This window comes from Rhinolophus sinicus, chromosome 15 (genome assembly GCF_057876585.1).
Source record: "Rhinolophus sinicus isolate RSI-liver-muscle chromosome 15, RSI-T2T, whole genome shotgun sequence".
NCBI classification, from domain to species: Eukaryota; Metazoa; Chordata; class Mammalia; order Chiroptera; family Rhinolophidae; genus Rhinolophus; species Rhinolophus sinicus.
Window position 1 is genome coordinate 47122245 of NC_142515.1, and position 24196 is coordinate 47146440.

At 41.1% G+C, this 24196-nt stretch overlaps 1 protein-coding gene across 1 annotated transcript in view; it reads left to right on the forward strand.

Annotated features, from left to right (window-relative positions):
- Positions 1-24196, forward strand: part of STOX1 (storkhead box 1) — a 50495-nt gene extending 26299 nt beyond the window's left edge. Inside the window, exons 2-4 of the mRNA XM_074339529.2 lie at positions 15937-16089; positions 17332-19681; positions 22194-24196. Of these exons, the coding sequence (XP_074195630.2) occupies positions 15937-16089; positions 17332-19681; positions 22194-22341 (2651 nt within the window). The 3' untranslated portion in view covers positions 22342-24196. The remainder of the gene's footprint in view (positions 1-15936; positions 16090-17331; positions 19682-22193) is intronic.

Here is a 24196-nt window from a genome sequence, read left to right on the forward strand (position 1 = left end):
AGAAAAGCTGAGGAAGAGGATCAGCCCTCCCTGGTGACAGCTGCAGTGAAAATCAAGGTGTGTGTACCACAGCAGGCTGATTGTTGAGTAACCTCTGCTAGAACCAGAAAAGGCACAGATTGCCCAATTGTGAGTCAGAAAGGCCGAACACAAAAAACCAACAGCAATGAGAGCTCCCCAAGAGAGGGCCCAAAGCCCTATCTGATTCAGTCAACTTGAGTGAGTGGAGGTGACACGTTTCTTGTGATACGACCTTCTGGTTTGCAGCTTTCCTAGGAGTCCTGCCAGGAAGTCAGTCTCGGCAGTGGCCTCATGGAGCAAACCCCTTTCCGTGGGCATCTGTTTATGATCCACACAGATGAGCAGCGTTCTTGGTTTGTTTCCACAGCTCACGACCCTAACGGAGGGGTGTCTTTCAACAGTCTCAGAGTCTGAATTCTGACCACAGAGCTGGGCAACCACACCAGTTTTCAGCTGAGCAGAGCTGAAAACCACAACAGGCATGGGTGAGCCAGGCAGTTGAGGGAAACCTTGTGAATCTAGGACTCCCTCTGATGTCCCCCAAAAGCCAGCAGCTTTTCACTGCTTGGGGCTGCAGATGGGGATAGCTGCCCCTTTCTCATGCAAACGTAAACTGTTGCCTGGCTAGCGGGGGCCTTCCTTTTTTGCAAGGAATTTCTTTTTTTTTTTAAAGCTCCTTTCCAAATTAATTTGTACCTGTCATAGAATTGAATTGACCCATTCCACACATGGGCACATCTGATTCCCACAAGAGCTCATTAAAAAACATGCTTTTCCAAAAGGTATGTATCTAGTAACCATGTCAAAAACTCCTAAATTGTACCTTAATCTGGAAACTGCCTCCCTGAAAATGCTGTCTCGGCATACTGCCTTTCCTAAGGCAGACATCATAGCAGGAATCCCACACAGGGACTTGTGCTGTCTCGCACACCTAGAGTCTAGTGAGGTTTCAGGCCTCCAGTTTGGTGGTAAGAAGCCAACAGTTTTCTCGTCATTGCCAGAACCTCAGGGTTAAGAGGCATTCACTTCACCCACAGGTGGCAAAAAGCAAGGGCGTCCCACGAACACTTTTCTTTGCGCCTTTTCCTTCTCAGGACAACCCTCTCCAGCACTTGTGACAAGCATATAAATATATAACATCCAAATCAGTTTCTGCCATACATTCTGATGCAATAGCGCTGAAAACAATACAGAGCCATTTTTAAGCTCCTTTTTCCCCACTGCAAAGTTTTGCACCAACTCAGCAGTTAAAATCAGCATTTACCAGGATAAAAATCACAGCTGCAGGGAGAAGCTGTTTCCTCCCCTTGGGGAGTGAAGAGGCAAAAAATGCAGGCAGCTGGGTGGCATTTTGGACCATCCCTCTCCTTCTTGCCCACCGTTTGGCCTCTGTGAGAAAGCTTCAGGGCTGTCTGCTCGCTCACAGGTCTTACTCTACCTTCCTTAGGATCTCTGTCCACCCCAGGTCCTCTAGTATCCAGCAGAGCAATCAACATTCAAAATCTCCCACCCACTCCCCTTTCCACCTGTGTGAAGGGACTAGTGTAGTGTCTCCAGAAACAGGAAGAGCAGCTGGAGTGGAAAAGGGAACTAAGGATCAGAGGGGAGCTGAGAAGTGTCTTCAAAATAGTCATCCAGACACTGCCCTGCGGCACAAAGCTTAGCTTTGTGATCCTCCTAGACTTGCTCTGGCTGTGGGAACTCATTTACTCTCTTCTTGCCTGTAGGAGAGAGCAACATAAGCTTCTCTTGTCCCACCTAAAGCCCACCGTAAGAATGTATGGGTCCAACTGAAGGAGAGAGCAAAATCCAGAAGTGTCATTCGGGCTGCATTTTCCAAGTCTGTCTCCTGATACCTGGTTATCAAACTTCCCCATCCTTTCAACAGATCTGCTGCTGGTTCCTGTGGATATTCTTCAAATCCTGCTAACCAGCCTCAGGGCTCTCATCTGTCTCCTCCAGCAAAGGATGTGACAAACAGGATCCCATCATCCTGGCTGCCATAACTGTTGGGCTTTTAATATTTACCTTTATTAATTTTATTCAGAATGCACATGGGGTATTGTAGGTCAGAGACAGATTAGTTATTTACCAAATAATAAAAATTATGTAAATAATTATAACTGCATCAGTATCCCTTCCTTGCTCCGTGCTTACCCCTGGGGCGATGTGATGAAAGCCAGATGGAAAAATCTCCATCATGGGTGGTCAGATACTCCATAGGTGAGGGATGGAGAAAAATGAATTTTCTTTGCTTATAGACAGGAGAAAGAGTCTAATCCTTCCTTCTCTTTCAGAAGGAAGGAGTAAAACCTTTGTTGCTTGGAGACAGGATGGAAAGGACCATGGGTCCTCCCTCTAACGTTTTAGAATATAAATACATCTCTGCAGGAGCCAAAGTAACCCCGATGGCTCCAAGTTTGATGACCTAGAGCTGTTTCCAAGGTCTTGGAGCCTCATTTTCCCTTGAAATATACACACACCTTCAGTTAGGTCCATCTCTTTCGAGGTTTCTCACTGTTGTTAAAAATAAAAGGCCAAAGTGGTAGGCAACAGCATTTATTTGAGATTAAAAACAGAATATCCATTTGGGAAGCACTGATTCAGGCAGAAGCCCAAATTGTTTTCCAATTTAGAGACAAGGACAAAGGGTATTTATGAGAAAGGGAAGGGGAACAATTAATACATTAATCGAAGGAAGGCATTTCTGTGGGTGCAGAATAAGCTAACATAGTGATGTTAATTCTAAACACTTTTAAATTTTCAGTCCTTTGTCATTATCAGGTATTCATAATATCTGCTTTCCAGTTCTCTTTGCAAACAGTTCTTTGGGACACAAGGTCCTTGCTTTAAGGCCGGTGCAAATATTATTTTGCCCTGTTTGGACATTCCAAAGGTTTGAGGTATAAGACGTGCAAGGCAGTTCCTCTGGGATGGCAGCTTTGACTCCATTTTAAAGTAGCTCCATTTATATTATTTTTTGCACTGTATAGTTATAAATTAACTTAGCTAAGGATCCCAAGATTTCAGCAACATTTATCAGAAAACCCCAACTCTTCAAAGATTCTGCTTCTCTTGCTAACAGTTCTCTCCATTGGGCCATGTCAGAAGCAGGATGGATGCATGATTCCCATGACCCAGCAGTCTGTGTTGCTTGAGGCGGTTACACAAGAATTGGCTTTGCTCTCCTCCATCTGAATGGAGACACCGTGTATTGGGCTGCCAGGCTAACATCTGAGGTGGCAGTGGGAAGGGAAAGAGGTGACTTGGGCAAGAAGGTAGGTGAAGTGAGCAGGAGTTGAAAACCTTCCACGTATTGGTAGCAGGGAGTACTGTCTGTGCAGCACTTGGGAGAGGGGACATTCCATGAGAAAATGGAGAACGGCAGTCTTAAGACTCCAAAAGGAAGAAGAGGGGGCTAGAGAAGCAGCAAGCCAGGAAGCAAGTGTATTTAAAAGATATGTTGGAACCCCTTCTCTGGGCTGAAACCCAAGAGAGTGAGGAAGAGAGTATGTGTGTTTGTTTTGAGTGGGGTTGGGGAGCCAAATCTGTGTGGAAGGCAAAAGGAGGTCAGATGACCTCTGCAGATGGACCCTACTGGTTTCTGCTTGGAGACAACACTATGGCACAAATCCATACCCTTTCTACCAGAATGTAATCTGAGAAAACATCTGGCTGCCTCGGGTCAGAGGTATAGTAATATATGGCTTAGTGTGAACTAGGTAGTTGGTTCCTAAAAGCAGTGATCAGATGACCCTCACAGGTCGAGATTGGAGCCACTGATACTAAACAAGATCTGTGCTAGCCTCTCTTAAGATTCCTCAGGGTGGTGAACTTTACATTTCATTTCTAAGGCATTGACCTTGTGAAAATATGCTCAAGTCCTACAGAGGTAGTCACATCTGCCCAGATGTAATACGAAGCCTTCTGTGCTAAGAAAAGAGAATTCACAATCTTAAAATTGAAAAGTTTATGTCTTTAAAGTTTCTAACAGCCTAGAAGTGCTTCTAAGTAAAACTATATTTATGTGAATTGTATTCCCGGAGTGGCTTTTATCTTTTAAAAGTTAATATTTCGGGAGTCCAGCGAGTCTGTAATCAACTTGAAAGCAGCTGGAGCATAGCAGACAGTCTGGGACAAGTGAAAGGGACCATTGATGCAGAAACTCAGTGATGCTTTCCAGATTGGGGCAAGAGCAGTTCAGGGGTGGGAGAGAGGCTGGCTGACTGGGAGCAGCCCTGCTGACGGGGCACCTGTGGGCATAGAGTCTGGGGAAGATCCTGTTCATTATTCTGCGTCACCCATCCCCACCTCCATCAGTAGGAGAGGAACAGGCGAGGCTGCAATTTTTGTGATGCTTTTGGTCAAGTATGTTTGTGTGTATGTGTGCATTCCGGGGTAAAAGGCAGCGTTTATTGCGTTGATCTCAGGATGTGATAAAGGAGAGCCCTTTCCCAGCTCCCGTCATCTCAGAACCCACTCCTCGTTGGAGCAGGAGGCCCCTGCTGGGCTCAATCCTCCACCACACAGCCCCAACCACAGAGATGTGGGGCCTGGGTGGATCCAGGCTCTTTCAGGACCAAAGGCCACTTCAACAAATGGCAGGGATCCCCACCCCTGAAATACAAGTGGGATTCTTCATTATTTGCCTCTTTAAATCCTGAGTTAATCTTACATTGATGTTACCGGTGATGGTGACTTTTGGCTCTGTTTCACAAGACTTCTTTTCAGGGGAGATTGAAAGGCATCCCGTTCTCAGGGCTGTAACTGTAGATACCCATTTTGAGAGCGGGCTGTACAGCTGTGATTGTTCTTATCTTCCCCTCTGTGATTTCTACATTCAATAAGGAAATCCTTCCTCGTCAAGAGGAGAGTGCTTATTGTAAACCTTTTAGTACAGATTTCCCCAGACTTAAACATTAGCAATACTTTCTTCTCATGGCATGTCCCAGACTTGATGTGATATGGGTAAAGCAGCAGTGGCCCTGACACCTTTTCTGTAAATACCCATCAGTGTGGCATTCTAGCTTCTCAGCAGTTAAGGTGCTGAAATAAAAGCATTGGCTGGCATAAAATTCAGAAGCTTTTGAATCAAGCCCTCACCAAGACAAGCATTTTGCCCATAGCAGAAACTCTGAGGAGGAAATAAATGTCAAATGTCTTTGACTAAGTACTTTGGTTGGAGGTGGGTTTTGTTGTAGCATGAGCAAACGAGGGGTAGATTTGTCTCATAACGAGAAGTTTGGAGGTCGTCAGCCCGGGGCCAGATACCTCGGCTCTCTCTGCTTTGTCTTCTTTATTGGGTGGTTTTGTTTTTTTTTTGACATCATACTGGTCACCTCATGGTCACAAGGTGGCTGCATCCTCTTCAAGATCCAGATGGAAGAAGGAGTCAAGAATGAAACGGTAGAAGCTGAAGGAAGGGCCCTTTCCTTGAGAGGTCTCTTCCCCTGGCAGTGGCAGCCAGCTGCCTTTATCTCATTGGCCATGAGAATGGCACATGTCCACTAGCTTGAAGTGAGGCTGGGAAATTGAGTCACATGCTTTCCTGCCTCCACACTAGAGGAAGGCAAGGAAAAAAGTGACTGGGAATGTGTGTTGAGTGCGCCTACCTGTAATACCTGCCACAAAAGGTCACAGTAAAATATTACAATGTAGAACAAGCAGGGCTAGCAGGCGGCATTACCATCATAAATTGATTTTCCCCAGTTTTTCTCCAGGTCATGGCCAGGACTGGTGTCTGGTCAGTTAGGCTATGGGGGTCGGGAAAAATCAGGATTGGCTAAGAAATCCATCCATGCGCAGAACCAGTGCTCTACGAGAAACACTCGAAGTTATAATAATGACATGGAACGAGGGATGACCACGTTTAACATCCCTATAAATGTTTAATCACTACTCTGTACACCTAAAACTAATATAATATTGAATGTTAACTGTAATTGAGAAATTAAAAGTAAAAAAATAGTTCAATATTCCTAATCTGGGAAGAAAAGTTAAAGAGTGCTAATATTGATAGAAATGATATGCATCAAATCTTATTTCAGGTGCTTTTGGATGTTTTCCCACAATAATCTTTGAGTCAGATACTGTGAATCATATTGAACAGTTATGGCCACTAATGACTCCTCAAAGAGGACACACCATAAGTGGAAGTGGAGGATTCGAGTCCAGGTCTGCCTGACCAATTCCAGGATTCCCCGTACTATCCCACGCTGCCATAGGTACCCCGAGGCCCCACAGGGACAAGTCTGGGTCTTATTCCTTATGACGGTCCTGCCCAGGCATCCACAGACTTATGAGAATGGCACTCAGGAGGGGGACCCAGGAAGACGGTCCCAATCCTACCAATTACAGCCCTCATGTTGGGTTACGATTGCCTCCAGCCACTGCTCTTCCACTAGAATTGGAGTCCCTCGAGGGCAAGGACTGTGTCCTGTTCAGTATTGTATCCCCAGTAACTGGCGTATAGTAGGTACTCAGTAAATATTTGCTGGATAAGAAATGAATAAAGGACTGTGCTATTATACTATCAGTGTTTTATGAGTGCCTAATGCTATGCCATGGTAGCCACTCGCTAAGTGTTTCTGAAGTGGTCCATGTAGGAAGGAGAATATCTCTCCATCTGATGTGACCAGACAACAACAGTTCATGGGAGAGCCAGTCAGCATGTGAGCCAGTCTTTAGGACAGGATTTTGAAACACTGAGGTTTGGGGAAGAGTGCTTTAGGTGGAGGAAATAGGGACAAAGTTGCCAAGATGAGACAGTACACAGTATTCAGGGAGAGGCCAGTTTGAGTGGAGAAAAGCAACAGCCGAAGGATAATAATAGGTATTGGAGAAAAGGGGTGATTGCCGGATATGACTGGGAAGACCTGGGCTAAATACACTGGTTGTCCATTCTGGTTTTCAGAGAGCCTTTAACAATGGTGGTGTGACTCCAAACGGCATTTCTCAAACATTCGGCCTTGGGACCCTTTTGCTGCAGAGCATTTCATGGAATCAGTTTTCCATAGAACACATTTTGGGAAACGCTGATCTAGCCCAGCCCCACATTTATAGACAAGGAAACCCAGAGAGGTGACTTACTCAGAACCACATAGCAGATCCTGGAATGGAAGCCCTATCAAATCACGTGACCTCCAGTATAATTAGCTCATTTGTGATGTGAAGATAATGTGTGTATAAAGGACAGCTTCTTCATTACAGGGAACTTTAGCTATTATTTAAACAACAACCTTGGTGCTAAAATTCCCCCCGCCTCCCCCGTTTCGTACAGTGGTATTTTATATTCATCACCATGACTGTGAGCAGAGATGAGAGCTGCCGGTCTCTGTTGTTGCCTGTGCAGCCTCCAGAATCTTGGGAAGAAGGTTCATCTTAAATCAGTCCCAGGTTTGACTGGAGGCAGAGAAAGGACGTTCTCCTGAACAGCCATTTTTAGGTAGATACCGGGACTGCCGCAATTCACAATTTGTGCCTCTCTCCTCAGCTGTCGTTGTCCCCGACCCTTACACCTGCTGTGGTAGGCAGAGTGGCCCTCCAAAGATGTCCACATCTGAATCCCTGGAACCTGTGAACATGTTACCTTACATGGCAAGAGGACTTTGCAGATGTGATTAGGTTATAAACTCCAGAAATTAGCCCAGATTATCTGGATAGGCCCAGTCTAATTACATGAGCCATTAAAAGCAGAGAACTTTCTCTGGCTAAAAGCAGAAGTGAAGCCATGGATGGATGAGTTAATCTGAGTGTGAAGACAATATGATGCCATCTTTGAAGACGAAGGGGGCAACATGAGGAGAAATGCAGGTTGGCTTTAAGTTGCTGAGAAGAGGCTCCCCTCTGGCAATCATCAGGGAACAGGGACGTCAGTCCTTAGTCCTTATGACCACAAAGAATTGAATTCTGCCCCAAATCTGAATGAGCATGGAAGGAGAGTCTGAGGAACCAGTGGAGCCCACTGGACTTCTGACCTATAGACTGTGAGATAATAAATTTGTGTTGATTTAAGCCACTGAGTTTATGGTAATTTATTTGACAGCCTTAGAAAACCAACACACTTGGGTAAAGTCATTAACACCTCCAAAGTGGAAGCCTTGAAGGACAGAGAGGTTAGGATAGAGCACCACAAGGCCTGACTGCGCTTTGGGGCTGAGCGGGAATGAGGCTTAGTGTTTTTGAAAATCAGCTGGTTTGAGTCATTCACCTCCTTCTCCAGAGTCAGGCATCCCTGTATCTCTCCCCAAAGTGACGGTGGTGGTCCTGGGTAAAGGCGCTAGCGGTTCAAAGAGCTCCCTGAAGTAGGGCCACTTCTGTGTCTTTTTACCATATTCATGTGCTGTCCTGATTATGATCGTGGGGTCTCCATCATAATGGTCCAAGGCCTCTGCAACTCAACTGATAGTTGCTATTAATGGATGTGTCACTTGAAAGTGGCTACCGATTTACTAATCCTGACAGGTTGAAATGTGGTTATTAAAAAAGATAGCTCTAAAGACTGCTGCTGTTGAACAGCCCAGCTTTCTGAGGGAAGCCTTTAGCTTTTCAACAGAGGGCATTTCCCAGAAGGGAAACCATTTGTCTAGGAGTCCAAAATCAACATCACCGCGCTTGAGAAAGAATTTCAGCTTCTATGGTAGATAAACCGACTACCCATTTTCTGAGTTTTGGTACTCTTTTTGTTTCTAAATGTGGAGGAAAGTGTTTGCATTCTTTTATTTTACGAAAATAAAAGGGAGACTTGGAGAGGGGCTTGGTTCTGCTGGCCTGAAACCTTTCTTCTTTTTGTTCCCATTTTGTTTGATTTTCTGAACCTATTTAAAGTTACAACACAATTGGTTTAATTATTTAAAGCCATGGAAATTTTTGTACAGCATCTTATCTATGATGGGATGCACGTTGTTACAAAATACTTTAATTTTTAAAAGGTCAGGATTAATTTTAATGTTAAATTTGGAAATTCTGTATTGGATAAAAGTACAGTTTAAAATCAGGGAAGCTTCTTAGATTACTTAGAACAAAACATCCTTTTTTATTACACTTGAGTGTATCTGCAGGCTGTTTTATTCATGCTCTATTGTCATCTCTAATGCACGTAGAAGATATCTTTCCCACAGTGTGATTCAATACAGGCGCCCAAAAAGATGGTCTCGGATTTCATGTGTCTGGGTAATTAGTGGAGTTTGAGCGGCTCAGTTTAACCGTTTGAAGGTCAATAATGCATGAATTTCTGGCAGACTGCCAAGCACACAGTTCATAAACACACTTGTACAGGGACTAAACATTTTTATACTTAAAGAAAATTTGTGTTGAATATGAAATAAGTAATGTTAGGATTAGTTTTGCCTGGAATTTCGTTTTATGGCAAGTTCACGTTTTAGTATGATACAAAAAAGTTCTGATGTGAATGCTTTCTAAATTTCCAAAGAACTCTTTCTTTTATTTTGCATATTTGGTAGCACAGTCTCTTATGGACCTTAAATCAAATGCAAGCACCCCAAATTAAAATGTCTATATTTAGGGCAGCCGGATGGCTCGGTTGGTTAGAGCATGAGCTCTTAACAACAAGCTTGCCGGTTCAATTCCCACATGGGATGGTGGGCTGAGCCCTCTGCAAATAAGACTGAAAACGGCTGCTGGACTTGGAGCTGAGCTGCGCCCTCCACTAGATTGAAGGACAATGACTTGCAGCTGATGGTCCCTGGAGAAAAACACTGTTCCCCAATATTCCCCAATAAAAAAATTAAAATGTCTATATTTAGATTCCATGAGGAGGCTCTCTTAGAATTGTTTAGATGCCTTAAAATATATGTTAAATATTACATGGTAATAGTAGTTAATTTTTTTCCCCTAAAGGGAAAGTTCTTACATAAAACTTTAATTTTGTCCCTGAAATTTAACTAGAGCATTCAGATATCAAAATGAACACACTCAATTTTGATAAAGATGCTTTTACTTCAAGGGTTTTTTCAGTGGACAATGCAAAACCAGGGTTGGGCCAAGGCAGACTGTAACTTGATTTTGGCTTGTGCTTTTCTCACTTGGAGGCCCAAGGTCCCATGTCTTTCTTTGTATCTGGCAGTTTCCTCTAAAATGGTCATGATTCCAAACTTTGCCTTAAATTAATTGATAATCACCTTCATGACCTGGAGTGAAGATATTGTTTGAAGCTCAGTATTGTTTCCCCTGCATGAGACCTCACACAGGGCGCTGGGTCTGATCACTGTCACATTTCTGTTGGCTTGTGCCCCCTGGGCCCACCAACCCTGGGGAAAGGAGCCTTGCTGGACAAGCCACTCTGCTGGCACCAGTGCTCCCATTTATGAGAAGGAAAAGTTTAAGTTTGCTTTACTAAAGCTTCCAGTTGTTGATTTGTAACTGGCAGATGGGAGTCCAGTGTCCCTGGTTGAAATTTCTCCAGTACCACAGCTTGGGGAGGGTTTGCCACTCCAGCTGCCCTCTCTGGGTCTGGTGAAAGACAGTCTTGCTGTGTCCATATTTATCGTGAATGTACCTCTTGCTGTTTTATATTTAAGCATGTGTATTCACACCTCATGAACTGGCCCGGAAATGGCTCTTTCAGCCACCTTTCTTTGCTGTTAGGAAACAGCCAAAATAGGGTATTCTTCTCCAGGCCTTCCACTTGAGGCCTGTGGAGGAGGCCTTTGTGTCCTGACATAAAGAAACCACCCCCCTTTCCTCAGATCTCTGATCACGTCTTTGATTGCACTGGATTATTGTCGAGTGATTGTCACCAACTCCAGGAGCAAGCCACGCTTTTCCAGGGTTCTGCTCCTATTGGCAGGGGGCTCCCTAGGCCACTGTCATTAGGCACCAGGGGGCAGGGATGGGTTGCCTAGGGTTATATGAATTTATGGCCATCACACAGGAGGGGGATTCTAGTCACAGTTTGAGGATCCCAAGCTATGAGAGGCCTGGGCCTGCCCTGGGTTTCTCTGGATGTCATCAGTTTTGATAGTTAAGAGTTCTATATTTTCATTTGCTGATTGGGCATCTACATGCTACATACATTTAATCTGCTGTGCACTCTTCGCCCCCCCACCCCGCCCATAGACTTCTAAAAAAAATAATTGTTTTAAAACTCATAACTTGCCTTATCCTAACTTGGACATTTAAAAAATTTTTATATACCAACTAAATCCTTTGGAAGTACAGAAGAGAATCAATAAATTAACAAAAATGTCCTTTGCAGAAAAGGTGGCATTAAATGTAGCAGGCACAAATCTATATGATTCTGCTTTGTTGCTGTGTTTTGTGAAACCAGTCTTTCAGCATAAACACTTTTCCCATTTCTGCAGCACCCAAGAGTACAAGACTATGTAAACAAAGAAAGCATTGTTGTGAATTGTTTACTCTGCCCCACAGCCTCTCCTAGTCTTCTGATCCTTGCTCCTTCTCAGGGGTCAGAGGTCCACTGCAGGCCTGGACTTAACGGTGCGCTTTAATTACCCACAGTAGTTGAGGATAAAGCCAAAGGGCAGGCCTTGTCTTATTGTGAAAGCTGTAAGTGGGAACTTCTACACAAAGTTTTTTGTATTGTAGTTATTATATTCCAAAACCCCAAGAAATGCAAAAGTAACCAACTGTGGTTATAGCTTGAAAATGATTCCTGCATCCATCACAGATGTTTCCATGTCAGGCAGGGTTCACTCTGCTTCCTTGAATAAAAAACTCTTGATTTATGCACCTGGAGATGTAGCTTAGCAACGGCTGTGAAGGAAATGTACTGAGAAACTTCTAGGCTTTGTCTAGAAGGGAGTTCCAAAGCAGAGGTTAAATGCGATATAACATGTTCTCTAAAAGGCAGCTGACATATAGTTGTATTAATTTTAAGGAGGAAAAAAAGGTAATTTGTCTTCCTAATTGGTAGTAGATTTGTTTACTCTTTTAAAATACACATCCCCTTGAGGTGATCACTTCATAAGGTATATAGATGTTGAATCCCTATGTTGTAAACCTGAAACTAATATACTGTATGTCAACTATAATTTAAAATAAATAAAATTTAAATAATAAAATACACATTTCCCACACCATGGTAGGAATTATGAATACAGTTTCTAAGAGTGTCTTTGGATTTGGCTAGCAGTGTTAGGATTCTTTTTAAAAAGTTGTTTCCAATTTTAAATATGTAAGAAAAAAAACTTCTTACATTTCTGCTTGTCAAAAGTTTTTCATACGTTTCTCCTTGTCAACTAAAAGTAGTGCTTTTTGAGAAACATATTTTTTAACTTTTAGTTTGCAATAATTATTCAGGAGGTTGCAGAGAAATAAATGTACAGGAACATCCCATGAACCCCATGAAAAATCTGTTTGTTTCCCTATGAAAATAAGGAACGAGCTTAAGGATTGAACTAGAAAATGGGCTTCTTCAGGTCTAGCCCAAAGGCACAGTGGAGACCCCAATACTGGACCCCAGGAACAGCTTCCTTGTTTCATTTGCACAGAAATGGGCGGCTACCGGCAGGGGGCACAGCCGGGCCACCAGGCGCGCGCTGACAGCCTATTCACTCGACTCTACTTTTCAAGTATTCCTTTTCTCCCCATCTCAAAGTTCAGAGATTTGCTTTAGGTAGGGATGAGGTGAGGCTCAATATACAACATATATTAGAAATGGTTCTTTAGGCCTTTTTGAGAGCCTTGACTTTGCTGGGGTGGAGGTGGGGCGGCGCTCCAAACCCTTTGGAGTGTATTTTCTGTTCTAATAATGGCTTTGAGCCCCTGCTTTCTGCTCGGGCCCACTTTTAGCTCTTTGAAGTGTACTTTTTCTTCTAATAAACTGCTTTCTCACTAAAAAAAAAATTGTTCTTTAATTCTGTTTTGTCTAGTTGAGGAGGGAGATGAAAGAGAAGAAATATTAAATCTCAGATGCAGAGGGAAAAAAGAAAGCCAAAGAGGGAATGAAAATAAGGAGAGAGGCTTTTTACCTAACTTAGCTCAAGGAGTTTTGCATGAGGATTTTGAGTTTTAGGTCAATTAATGTCCCACTTGGACAGTTTCAAGGCACCATCTCTCATCACTGTCTTTTGAAATGTTAATTAATTCGTCAGCCATTCATCCTAGCTTCTGAGACTGCTATAGGCATCCTAGAGTCTCCCAATGGCATAGCCACAAGCACACCAAGAGGGGATCCTTCCCTAGGCTGCCAAAGCAGCAATTCAGTCCTGTGTAATGAACTTCCATGGCAGAGGTGCTCCAGGCTGACAGAGAAGCTTAAGTAAACAGGGAAACAGACCAGGTGAGGTACAGCAGCAAACTGCAGATCAGTTTGCTTCCAAGAGTCCTTTATCTTCAGGCACATACGATAAGTATTATGGGACACTTACCAGCTTTGGCTACAGCCCTTCTCACATTGCCAATCCTCACCACCTTCCTTCCCCCTCAACAGCCCGTACAATGTACTGGCCTCTCCACTCTCACTGGGAGAGTCAACTGCAGGATAAGTATAGCCAAGTGTTCTCAGTTCGTTGGCTTCGTCTGGCTACACGTCACTCCCCCTGCAGTCCCAGGGCCATGTTTATTTGTTGACTGGTTAGCTACTTTAACATTGCTGTGGTTAGCGTCCTAAGCCCTCCACTCCAAAGAATAGTACTCAGACCGGCAGCCTGGACATCACCTGGGAGGTTGTTAGAAATGCAGAATCACAGGCTCTGCTTGAACCCAACCCTCTGAATCAGAATCTGCACATTAGCACAATCCCTTAATGATTCTCATATGCACATTCAAGTTTTAGAAACCCTGCTGGTGGCTTCTTTGGGTCTCATCCTTTTTTGCCACTTCGTCTGCCAGAACCCACACTTATATCACCTTGAGACTCAGGTCTTAAATCAATCTTCATATTGATTTTTTAAAATTTCCCAATATACTCTAAGAATAGCTCCTTACACGCCCTTTCCTTTCCACCCTTCATGTCTTCATTCCCATTTTTTTCTCCCATGCCTCTCCACCCTCTCCCTGTCTAACTTTAGAGATCAGATGACCTTGCTATGCTAATATATTTTCCCTTCTATGCTTCAATGTTCCATTCTTATGCCACCCTCAGTGTTTTATTTTGTTTTTTCTCAAGTCTCAGATAAGGTAATATCTTCCTCATTTCTAAGATAGTTCTTCTACCTGTGCCTTTATATATTTTCCCATTCCCTTCCTTTGGGATCTTGCTGTATTGCTGGTCTCTCTCCCAGAGTCATTTCAGTCCTTGGCATGCAGCCCTTCCTCTTGGCATCCAAATGTGCAGAGATTTTTCAAGAAAACCACAACATACCCACACACAGTCACATTCCTTTTGTGTTCTATTTCTCCTCTTTTACAGTCAGATTTTTCCAATAAATGGTCTAGAACAGTGATTTACAATTGGGGCTTCCCCCCACCCTGGACATTTAGCAATGGAGACATTTTTGGTTGGCTGCAACCCTGGGGGATGCTACTGGCATCTAGTGGGTAGAGGCCAAGGGCGCTACTGAATATTCTACAATGTAGAAGACAGTCCTGCACAACAAATAATTATCTGCCTAGGGTAGCCAACCATCACTGTTTGCCTTCGACTTTCTTGGGTATAGCACTGAAAAATCCTATGTTCCAGGAAATCCCTCAGTCCTGGGCATAGTGGGATGGTTGGTCACCTTATATCTAGCCCAAAATGTCAAAAGTGCCTAAGTTGAGAAACCCTGACCTAGAAGGAAGATATATTAACTTTTTTCTCACAAACTCCCTTCATCCTGAATTTGTGTTCTTTTTTTGGAAATGGTCCTCCTCAAAGTCGCCATTGGTCATCTTCCAATCAAGAAATCTAATGGCCCTTTCTCTTCTTCCTCAATCATTTTGATCTCTTTCAAGCATTTGACACTGTTCATTTGCTATTCAGTTCGAAGCATTTTTCTTCTCATATTCTTGGTTCTCTCCTTCCTACCCTAATTATGACTGTGCTTTCTCTCTTTTGTGGGTGCCTATTTCTAGTATCTCTTAAATGTAGATAGTCCCTTATTTAAGGGTTCTTTGGCTCTCTTCTTTATTCCTATTAAAGAATTGATTCCACTTTTTAGCTTCAAATTGCATCTCTGTTGGTTGATTCCTAAATCTCTTTCCTGAGTCCCAGTCTTTCATTTCCAATTAATTGAGGGATTCCCTTGGATGTCCAGCAGAACCTAAAACTCGACCCAAGTAATGGCAGGTTAAGATCATTCAGTAAGTTGGCAAGGTAGGAAGACCATATAGTTTGGCTTACATCTCCAGCCTTATCTTCGACCTTGTTCTAATATAACCCTTAAACTCTACCCAACCAGGATAACTCTCTACCCATGCTCACATACACCTTGTGCTTTCCTCCTTCCATGGTTTTGCTCCATGTCTTCTTGGTAATTGGAAAACACTTCTGCCCTTTCCTTTTTCAAATCTTCCTAATCATTCCAATCAGGAAAGTATGGAATGATAAAAATATTGGATTAGGCATCAGAAGACATATCTCTGTCACTTTACTTGCTTTTAGACCTTACTTGAGCTTTCTATGGCTTTATATATTTTAAATAAAGAAATAATCCCATCCCTGCCTGTATCATATAGCTAATATGAAAAAATGCTTTGAAATATATGAATTGTCATATAAGCATTGGATTCTGATAGCACTTTGTACCTTTTGTATGGAAACTTACTATTTCTTGTGAAGTAGTGACAAATACTACAAACTTCTTAAAAGTTGGTACTGCAGTGTAACCCTTTTCCTTCTATAGTTTCTATTATTGTGCATGTCATTTTAATAGATTCTGAGTAAAGACTGATGAAAGAATAGCAATTCTACCTGCTATTCAGTCTTCATAACTATTCTTGATTCACTAATTACAAATGTTTTATGCACTATACCAAATGTATCACCTTTTTTTTTTTAAATCTCCAATTTAGGTGATGTCTTTCCAGTGCAAATGAATCCAATAACCCAATCTCAGTTTATACCTTTGGGTGAAGTTCTTTGCTGTGCTATATCTGATATGAATGCCTCTCAGATTGTAGTAACACAGGAATCACTGTTGGAGCATTTGATGAAACATTATCCAGGTAGAGTAACAAATTTTTCTCTATTAGTTCATTGCATGTATTTGGTTTCTATTTATAAATCATCTTAAATGCAAACTGGGCAATATCTGATTTTTAAAATCTATTATAGAGCCTTATATTAGAGCCCTGCCAGGAAATGGCCTGCATCAACAAATTTGATAAGGGAATTTCTTTTTCTTTCCAATGAATTTTTTCAAAAACACGCTGATGGCAATAAATAAACCAGACTCTGTAGAAAGGAGTGCAAAGGAAAGGTTCATCTTCTCCCCCCACCTCCTATTCTTTCATTGCCACTTCCCAGAGGTGATAACTTCTATTGAAACTGTAAACTACTGTTTATAAAGAATTATAAACAGTAGTTTATAGTTTCTTATGTATATTTTCATAAATTGTACTTGAGTATATGTATCCTTTTTAGTATAACAGATTGGATCATTCTACACATTCCCTCTGCACATTTTTTAACTTAAAAACATATTTTGGAGATTTTTCTATATTAGTATATATTGATCTATGTCACTCTTTCCATAGCTGTGTGATATCCCAATGTCTGAATGTTGGAGACTATTTTTTTTATTTTTCTCATTGTAAAATGAGTATGCTTATTGTAGAAAAATCCAGGAAGTATGGAAAAGTAACCAGTTAAGGTATCACCACCCAAAGGAAACCAATGTCAACATATTGATGTATTTTCTTCCAGTGTTATACAAACATTTTGAATATTATTTTCACAATATAAGTATAATTTTGTACCCTGATATTTGGAAAAGGGAATTTCTTTTAAAATTATAGCTACCTTCCTAGTTTGGAAAAGCACCATAATCCTGATGTTAGGTGGTTTGGTTTGCCCTCACCCAAGCAGAGACTGGTTTTCATTTTCTCTTTCAGTTCCTATTAAGATTTATAAACTATGATATTGGTTTTCAAAAACTCCCATGTTTGCTCTCAAGAATGCTTTCCTTCGGCAAAATTTATATTTATGATGGGGTTGTATAACTTAGTGTTTGTATTTGAGTGAAATCAGATTATTTTCCTCTACTTAACTATTGGCCTAGCCATATGTTTGTGTAGACCAAGTTATATTCCTATTATTCAAATAACTTACGATTATTGTTAATGTTTTGGGATCTTAATGACATATATTGTGTTATCCAACTAGCACTGGGTTCATCAGGTGTGGTCATTTCTGAATTACTGATTTCACTCAGTAAAATATTGCTGTAAAATGCTTGTTTGTTTTAGGCATCGCAGTTCCATCTCAAGATATTCTCTATACCACTCTGGGAACTCTGATTAAAGAAAGGAAGATTTATCACACTGGAGAAGGGTACTTCATAGTTACCCCTCAGACATACTTCATCACAAATACAACCCCCCAAGAAAATAAGAGAGGTTCATCACATGAAAAGCATGCGATGCCAACTTGCATCACATATCTGGTGAGCATGGAGAGCTGTGCAGAGTTAGCCAAAGAAAATGCCGCCCCCATTTCCCATTGTCAGTCTTGCCGTTGTTTCCCTGATATGTGCACTCAGGATCTAAAGGAACCACCAGCTGCTGCTGAAATGACTAGAAAAGGCCAAAAAGGTCTTGGGGAATCCAAATCTTTGGTACAGAATCAAGCAGTTTCAGTGTCTGAGGAGAATCACATCTGTGAGAGCACCAAACCTTTACCATACACAAAAGACAGAGACAAAGGCAAGAAGTTTGGCTTTAGCCTGTTCTGGCGTAGTATAGCCAGAAAGGAGAAGTCCAGAACAGAGCACAGCAGTTTCTCTGCCCAGTTCCCACCAGAAGAATGGCCTGTCCGAGATGAAGATAACTTGGACAATATCCCTCGAGACATTGAACATGAGATAATCAAACGAATTAATCCCATTCTGACGGTTGACAACTTAATCAAACATACTGTTCTCATGCAAAAATATGAAGAACAGAAAAAATATAATAGCCAGGGCACTTCCACTGATATGCTGACAGTCAGGCATAAATATCCTTCAAAAGAGGGAGTTAAGAAAAGGCAGGGCCGGTCTGGAAAGCCTCGAAGGCGGGGCCATTCTCATAGGGATAGACACAGAGCGAGGAGTGAGGGAAGTGAGCCTCCACCAGGAAGCATTAGACTGGAGAAACACCCCAAGCTCCCTGCTACACAGCCCCTTCCCAGAATTAAAAGCCCAAATAAAGCCGTAGTACAGAAACCACTTGGTGAGAACCCATCAGAGCTGGGTTCCCATTTGATTTACAAAAAACGAATCAATAATCCCTTCCAGGGTTTGTCTCACCGTGGGAGCCCAATAACCAAAGGGCACAGCATCCAGAAGACTAGTGATCTGAAACCCAGTCAGATTGGATCAAAAGGAAAGCCTTTCCAAAGGTCAAGGTCTTTGGATTCCTCACGAGTCTTTGAGAGGGAAGCCAAGCAGCCATGTGCTGAACAATGTAATGATCAGCTGAGGGCAGAATCCATTTATATGACTAACTCTACCATTAAACCTATCGGTGATGACTTTAGAGATCACCTCTTAAATTACTCTCAATGTAGTGTTTTGCAGAATGATAGTAAAAGCTGTTCCTTTAGGGAAAGCATGTTGACATATGAGGTGTACGGCGGAGAAAATGAGGCAATCCCTAAAATCTTGAAGAAAAGTTATTCTCACTTTGACACATCAGGGGAGGCAAAAGAAACACAGCACGTCCTTCCATCAACGGTTTCCTCCTCTTTTGACCAAGCATCCTCTGCTTATAGATTGGTTGATAAAACAATACACCAGTTCCAAAATCTTGGTCTTTTGGATTATCCAGTGGGTGCGAACCATTTGAGACAACCTGAGAGACAAGACAGAGACTCAGAGGAAAAACTAACGGCATTTGTCCAGGAAGCAGAGACTGTAAATCTAGAAAATGAAGTGCTTTCTGATGATGACCCAGCATTGTATCAAAATAAAATGGAAGATGATGATGGCGCCTGCAGTTCGTTATATCTGGATGAGGACGACTTTTCTGAGAACGATGGTTTATGTCAAATGCTACCTAGTCACATTCAGTATTCCTTGACAGGGGGAAGCCAGTGGAATCATTTAGGAAAACAAACGGTGACTGAGAGATCTCTGACTGAATACAATAGTAAAGCACATAGGTTTGAGCCTCAGGTGCTTAAGGGAAATGAATGTTACAAACCCTCTGGGTTGCTCACTAACCCAGGTGAAAACCAAAACCCTAATCTCTCTGTTGAAAGCTATGGCCTCATTTCAGGGACCCGGTCTGGTTTTATCTATGAAGAGGAACCCACTATTGCTAAATGTGTACAGGCCTCAGCACCTCCTGAAGGAAATATATTTGATTACTACAACACAAGGGAAGCCATTTCTGAGATTGAAACTCCGTATGACTCTGTTGGTGACACAGGAAAGGAACCAGCGAGCTGGAATCAGAGTGCTCAGAATGAGGACATGAGAAGACAGTTCACACAAAAGTTAGAACTTTTCAACACTTCACATATGCCAGTGTTGGCCCAGGATATCCAACATGAGCACAGTCACTTGGAAGGAGCAGAAAATAGCATGGCAGGAGACAGTGGGATAGATTCTCCACGGTAAGTGCACACAAAGGTATTTCATTAGCTACTATCCCACTGGAATTATGAAGGGCATATCGAGTTACCCAGTGGGAGACTCCTGAATAAACTTTTTATAATGATACAATTCTGCCAGCCTTTACTGAATAAATCGTATAAAGTTACAATGAAATCTCTTATAGGAGAGAGTTCGTTTTTAGTGTGAGCCAAAATTGGACTGTTCTACTACTACTAAATCTTGAATTATTTCTAAAAATAAACTAAGCACTTCCTGAATGTTAGGGGAGGGTTGGAAGTTTTCACTTATATTCCTGGTTCTACACAGGTCACACACAGGTTGAGAAAGAGATGTGGCTACTTTCCACTAATATTTTCCAGTCCAATTTGTTTAAATAACATGATTCAGATTGTAAAAGTAGTATGGACATAATAGAACATTTGAGAAGTACCGAAAAGTATTTCTAAAAAATACCTAGAATCACCCTATCATGTAGATATTTTATAAAATCCTTTTATATTTGGTATATTAATACTTCAGTTTGAACATATTGATCTGAACATATTTTGTCTATTGGACTTATATTGCACATACTGTTTTGCATGTTATTTTTTTCAATTAATAATATGTGCTCCCATGTTATTAGTTTTCTAAAAAGTTACCTAAAATTTGGCATATTCGATTTTTTATTATATGAAATTATGTACCTCTTTTTGAAAAAGTAAAGTAATACAGACATGTAAGAAGTAAAACTGGAAGTCTGCATTCCCCAACCTTTCCATTCCCATTCCATAGAGGTGACCTAAACATTGTTAACAGTTTGGTTTATATTCAGATTTTCTCCTGTGCATTTATAAATATAATTATTTTTTAACAACAAATCATATAGAGCTGGGCTTTTTTTTTCCACCTAACTTATCATGGATATCCAGCAATCAATACATATAGATCCAACTCATTCTTTTTAATGGCTGCTTAGTATTTCGTTATGTGGACCCCATTATTTATATAATCATTATTTTCCTTCCTTTGACATTTAGATTATTCCCATTTTTTTGCTATAATCAATCTGCAGTGAATGTTTTTACATATAAATATTTGCAGACATTTCTGATAGTTCATAACTTAGTAGAGACTGTGAATCTAGAAAATAAAGTCCTTTTGATGATGACTGCATTTTTAAAACATCTTCTTTATTGAGAAACAGATCTTTTCTGCTTGAAACAGTAGTGTGATTCATATTAAGTCTTTAAAGTATCAAAACATGTTGTCTCCAAAGTAAACAATGGTGATGTAAACCAACAAACCATGGGTTCCCTTTCTTTCTCTCTGGCAAAAGCAAAAAACAAAAACAAAAACAAACCCCAAACAGATAAGGGAAATTACTCCTTGACATGCAATGGAGAATTTAAATATTTGAAATAATGCCTTAAAAGTTGCTTATGATTTTCTTGACTTGTAACTATAATCATTAAAGACATACAGAGGAAAAAGGAAGGAAGATAGCATTTGAACATCAACTATGTGCCATATTGTTATAAGGATTCGTGGAATACAGATGAACAAGATGTTGTTGCTACCTTAAGCTTACAATTTAATTTACCCTGTTTCCCCGAAAGTAAGACCTAGCCGGACCATCAGCTCTAATGTATCTTTTGGAGCAAAAATTAATATAAGACCCGGTCTTATTATACTATAATGTAAGTCCAGGTCTTATCTAACATAATATAAGACCGGGTCTTACCTAACATAATGTACGACTGAGTCTTATATTAATTTTTGCTCCAAAAGATGCATTAGAGCTGATGGTCCGGCTAGGTCTTATTTTCGGGGAAACAGGATAGTTGAGGAGACCAGCAAACAATAAACAGATTGAACGCAGGAACAAAGCATAAAGTCTTCATAACTGCCAAAGAGATGTGGAATTAGAGTCATGGGCTGTGTGGGGGAAAACTTATTTGAGGACACATTTTTGAGACATATTCTAATGAAACAGATATGTGATGGAGAGGAGGTAAGGTGGAAAAAGGGTAATGTCAAAAGCAAAATGCCCAAATAGTAATGTGACTTGGCTAAAGCAAGGCAGATGTGTTAGATAAGGGACTAACAGCTTACAGCTCTTAAGAAAGGAACATTGTCAATATGAAAAATATTGTAGTTGGCTTTTCCCTTCCATATGACTTCTCAAAAAAGAAATAAATTACACTAGATATTGGTCACTTCAGTTATACCGAAGAGTTTTTCAGGGACTTAGTATTTCTGAATAGAACATATTTTATATTGGATCTGAGGACAGGTGTTCAGAAAATATGAACTCTTTGGAAAGCAGCTGTCAAAATAATTGATGCTATTGTGAAGCATTTAAAATGTAAAGCGCACTTTAGATTTTTAAAGGTTAATTTATTTGATCAGTGTACCTTAGTGTTAGTAAATGTTATACTGCTTCAAAGAAACAAAGAAAGGTGTAATACCTTGGTTAGAAATCCAGGCCCCTTTTGAAGGTAATAATTCTGTTATTTTTAATATATTTAGGACACAGAGCCTGGCATCCAATAATTCAGTCGTTCTGGATGGACTTAAAAGAAGACAGAATTTTCTGCAGAACTTTGAAGGCACAAAGAACAGTCAAACACTCACATCCAATTCCTTACTACAACTAACTCCAGTCATAAACGTTTAATTCTTATTTTTGTTTTGGAAACTTTAATATATAGCATCATATAGGATGTTTTAAACAACTTATAAGAATTCTCTAAAGCCAAACATATAGGCTATTAATCTCATTACAAATTTTGTTCTAGTTACTGGCTTTTTTCCTTTTTTGACATTTTAAAGCTTTTTTCAAGCTTATTTTACTATGAATTTATTGGGAATATATAGATTGTTTGCAGTAAAAAAATGGAGTCCTTGGTCCTCTTCCAATTGAATGTAATTAACTCAAATTTTCAGATATTCATTAGCCTTCTCAAATACATAGGATGCTCATTGACTACCCAACAGTGAATTTCTCTGCTCACACTGAGTTCTTATGATAAGTGGATCTCACCAGATTTCAACACAAAAATCCAGAAAATAGTGTTTAGGGTTGCATAGATACTTTGTTTACAGCTAAAGTCTTTTATCGTTATCAGAGAGAATTGATATAGATATGTTGGGTGCTTTACAACAAGAATTCCTTCCATCCAATCATTGCTGCCAAGGATCTCTGCGACCAGCTTGAACATGAACTAATGGCTCTACATTGTGACTGACTGGCAATGTCCAGATACCTGTGGTAGTAGGCATCTGGCTCTGCTGTTTCTCTGGTTCCTCCCCACATTTGAGGCTCTCTCTAGAGCATGGCATTGAGAAGTCGGGATATTCTCAGATAGCCCGGAAATAGACGGGAAGCAGAATGGTTGGAAATGGTTTATGCATAAAGGGGAGATTCTGAATTAGAGATTTAGAGAAGAGAAACCATTTGATCCATTTCCACTCATGATAAGACCTATGTATAGTTTTGCCAGAAATTTTCTGGCTGGCCTTTCCAGACCAAGCAGTGGAATGGTCAGTTCTCTTGGGTTTGGGGAACATGGAACAGTCAAGACAGGTTTCAGGTAGGTGCTAATGCTGACTTATGGTTGAGGGGATGTTTCTTGTAAGGTATCTAAGGATTGTCAAGGCCTTAGATCTCAAGGATGATCGAATAATTGGAGAGTGCCTCTCATCATCCTGATGACAGTGAAGGCCAGATGAAGCTCAGCACAGTGGAGAGCTGCCACCAGCCCCCGTGGGAGTGCAGAGGACAGGAGATCCGACAGGTTGCTCTGTTTTGCAGTGGTGGGACCACTCAGTTTTCAGTGGCCCTGACCAACATATCATTCTGAGAAGATTAGTTTATGGTCACAAGGACGTTTGAAACTCTGGGCAAAATACCAAGAAAGGTAATCTGGGTAGAAAAACCTTGTGGGGGAGGCATTGTTTTAGGGGGTCTTATAGCTTCGAATTAGCACCAGTGAATGGAAGTTAAAGAGATTTCAGCTTAGTATGAAGAACATCCTATTCGTCAAAATGGTAGATGAAATAGGCAGCTTTGCAAATGAATGAATTTCCTAATTATTTAGAGCATTCAAGCAAAGGCTTGGTGATCCGTTGACTGGTATGTTGCAGAGGTATTTCTGGTACTTAGCTTAATAGGATGGCTGAACTAAGTGATTTTGAAAATTCCTTCTGACGGTAAGGTTTTGTGCTTGTGAGATTTGGTGAGGATCCTGTGAAATATTGGACTTGTGCAAGATTCCTGAATATTGCTTCCAGTTCTCCATTTCTGCACCTACCCCTGCCAATCCTTGGAAAAAGGAGCACCAACAACTCTTGTTCTATCTTCGGACCTGGACAAGTTTCTGAGTAGAATGAGAAATCCAAAGTCTTGTGCTAACCACATGTAGGGACCAATGAAAGCCATCTAACTGCCACTGGATGCATTATGATAATCTCTAAATGTATTAAATGGAGCCTATTATGAAACCAATAAACTTCCCTTCTACTAAACACAA